Source organism: Triticum urartu, unplaced genomic scaffold, assembly GCF_003073215.2.
Source record: "Triticum urartu cultivar G1812 unplaced genomic scaffold, Tu2.1 TuUngrouped_contig_9508, whole genome shotgun sequence".
Classification (NCBI taxonomy): domain Eukaryota; kingdom Viridiplantae; phylum Streptophyta; class Magnoliopsida; order Poales; family Poaceae; genus Triticum; species Triticum urartu.
The window spans coordinates 8,125-10,821 of NW_024120559.1; the positions used below are offsets into that span (position 1 = coordinate 8,125).

General features: G+C 51.1%; 1 protein-coding gene across 1 annotated transcript; it reads left to right on the top strand.

The window, feature by feature from the left end:
• The first annotated feature begins 1,052 nt into the window (after positions 1–1,052).
• Positions 1,053–2,243, top strand: LOC125532258 (BTB/POZ and MATH domain-containing protein 3-like). The gene has a single exon (XM_048696389.1). The coding sequence runs from the start codon at positions 1,053–1,055 to the stop codon at positions 2,241–2,243; it is 1,191 nt and encodes a 396-aa protein (XP_048552346.1).
• The last annotated feature ends 454 nt before the right edge of the window (positions 2,244–2,697 follow it).

Below are 2,697 nucleotides of genomic sequence, written 5' to 3' on the forward strand. Positions count from 1 at the left end.
TGGAGCACCGCGCCGCAACCGGACTCCACCAGCAACTCGCCGCCCGCGCGGCTGAGCACACTAGTCAGCGTCTCCTGCGAACGTCGCCAGCCGCCGAACGACACCACCTCGTCGGCAGGGCCACCGCCACAGGAACCGCAGGCCTCCGGTGCGATCTGTTCCGCACCAACTAGATCGATCCGAGCGCTGAGAACCCCACTGCCATCTTCCCCGGCGCCCGCTCGGGCTTTCCCGGCGGCCGTCTCCGATGGCGGCGAGGAGGGAAGGGGGGCTGAAGGGGTGGCTGGGCGGGCGGCGGATCCCTAATCACCCCCGAGTCGCCCCAGGGGCGACGTGAGGGCCGCGGGCTATTAGTTTCTGCAGTGCGCAAAGGACCTGTTAGTCGACTGCTGGATCTTGGATAATTAATAATATATGGCTGTGTGCATTGCTCGAGCAAAGGCCCATGATTATCCTCTTTTTCTTGGAAAAACAGATACGAATAGGGTATCTAGAGTGTCGTTTTTGGCCCAGAATAACCTAAACAGAAGTGTTTTTTTTTTTGGCATGTCCGTATTTTTTTCATCATCCATTGCCATTGGAGATGCGTCTCACCATGGAAGAAGAGACGACACGCTCAGGCACGCAAGCATGCAGTAGCACCGGTGTGAATCCATCTCAAACGGAACCGATGGCCTCCTCGGAACTGTAAAGCCTGCATTAACGTAGAGTAAATAACGAGGAGACGGATGGCCGCTGGAATATTTACGAGGAGACGGTACATCACGAGGTTGTGAAAAGGAGAGGGAGGGAAACTTAACGTATAGTATATAAATGAGCCTCTCTCAGCAATCAGCACTTCACTCTCGCCGTCTCGTCTCCCTGGCTGGCTCCCTGAACCTCACTCTCGCCTTCTCCTCCACCGGCTCGTCTCATCCTCTCCCACCCCGGCCGGCGATCCTCCATTCTTCTTGGATCAGTATGTGCATGCAGACATCACCAAGTACATCACGCCATTAGCATCTGATCCTATATATGTTTCTCGCAGCTCTACTATCGGAGGTTTGTCAGGCATGGCCTTCGCTGGCGTGTCTCTCGTCGCCGACGGCAGGCTGTGCGCCTCCACCGACTCGGTCTTCGACTCCGGCGCCGACAGCGGGTACCACTTGCTCGTTGTCGAAGGCTACTCACGCACCAAAGAGACAACTCCCAAAGACGAGTACATCATGTCTCGTCCTTTTATGGTTGGAGGCCGTCGCTGGAAGGTCCGCTACTACCCTAATGACTTTGGCTCTGAATTCTCTCGCTTTGGCGAAAATGATGGCCAAGAGTGTATCTCGGTTTTCCTTGCCCACGATGAATATCTCATAAACGAGGTAAAGGCTCACGTTGCCTTCAGCTTCATTGGCCAGCCTGAGTTGCGAGTGCCAAACCTCATTCGTCAAAAGCACCCATGTTGCTTCTATGATGGCTGCTGTTTTACTGATCATCAGATAGGAGGATTTCTGACAAGGGAGGCTTTCGAAGCATCAAGCCATCTCAAGAATGACAGCTTTGTCATATGGTGTGATGTCATTGTCCTCGAGAGGAATGATGAAGATGACGATGAGGACTATTATGAAGAGGAGGAGCACGAGCGTGCTCGTCCGTTCATCAAATTGCCACCGTCCGACTTGCCAAGCCATTTCAGTGACCTGCTCCTAAACAAGGAGGGTGCCGACATTACATTCGAGGTTGGCGGCAAGAAGTTATCTGCACACCGCTGCATGCTTGCAGCCCGATCTACCGTCTTCAAGAAACAGCTCTTTGGCGTTGCTGCGCCAAGTGTCGAGAAGATAGATGGCATCGAAGCAAATGTCTTCGAGGGCCTGCTTACTTTCATCTACACTGACGGAATGCCTGACTTTGAGGATGCAATGCCTATTTGGTTGCTGAATAGTGAGAATGGTGAAAAGTATGGAACATGGCTGCTGCAGTTGCTTGAAGCCGCGGAAAGATACGATCTCCAAAAGTTGAAGTTGATCTGTGAAGAGAAGTTGGCCAATCTGATATGCAAGCGCACGGTGGCAGGCATTATTGTCGTGGCTGAGCGGAGACGATGCCGCTGGTTGAAGGAGGCCTGCTTGGAGTTCATCAAAACTCACACGAGTTTGCACAATGCTTTTACGGCGGATGCCCTGGAGCAGATAATCAGGACCTGCAGCCCCTCCGTTCTCGAGGAGCTCATTTCCACATTTGCTACGCAAAAAAGTGCTGGTTCGTAATACTTATATGTACAATCCGTCATGTGTCAAACTGTCAATCGTGCGTCTAGCATCATTGAGTGCTCCTTTTCTAAATTTGATCGCAAGTTTTGTGTCATCCATCCGACTGACTATATCGTTGGTGTACTCTTTGATTTGAAGCAGTGGGCGTTGTTGTGGAAGGGGCAAATGATACGGGCGAAAGTGGCCAAGCTGAAGATGGAGGCGAATGTGATGCTGGATCGAAGAAGCGTAAGATGGATGCGGCATAGAGATCATGTTGGGGGTTTCTCTAGATTGCCCGAGTGCTGATGTTTAAGCTGATCTTTTGTTCTGTTTGAACTTTGGAATACTTAACATGGGGTCTGATGAAATGCTATTTATCTAAGGAAATATATATCAAATTGCCTTTCGTTTTGTCATGCATATGCATATATGTCTATGTTGAGATGTTAAGCTGAACAGTTTAGCTAGA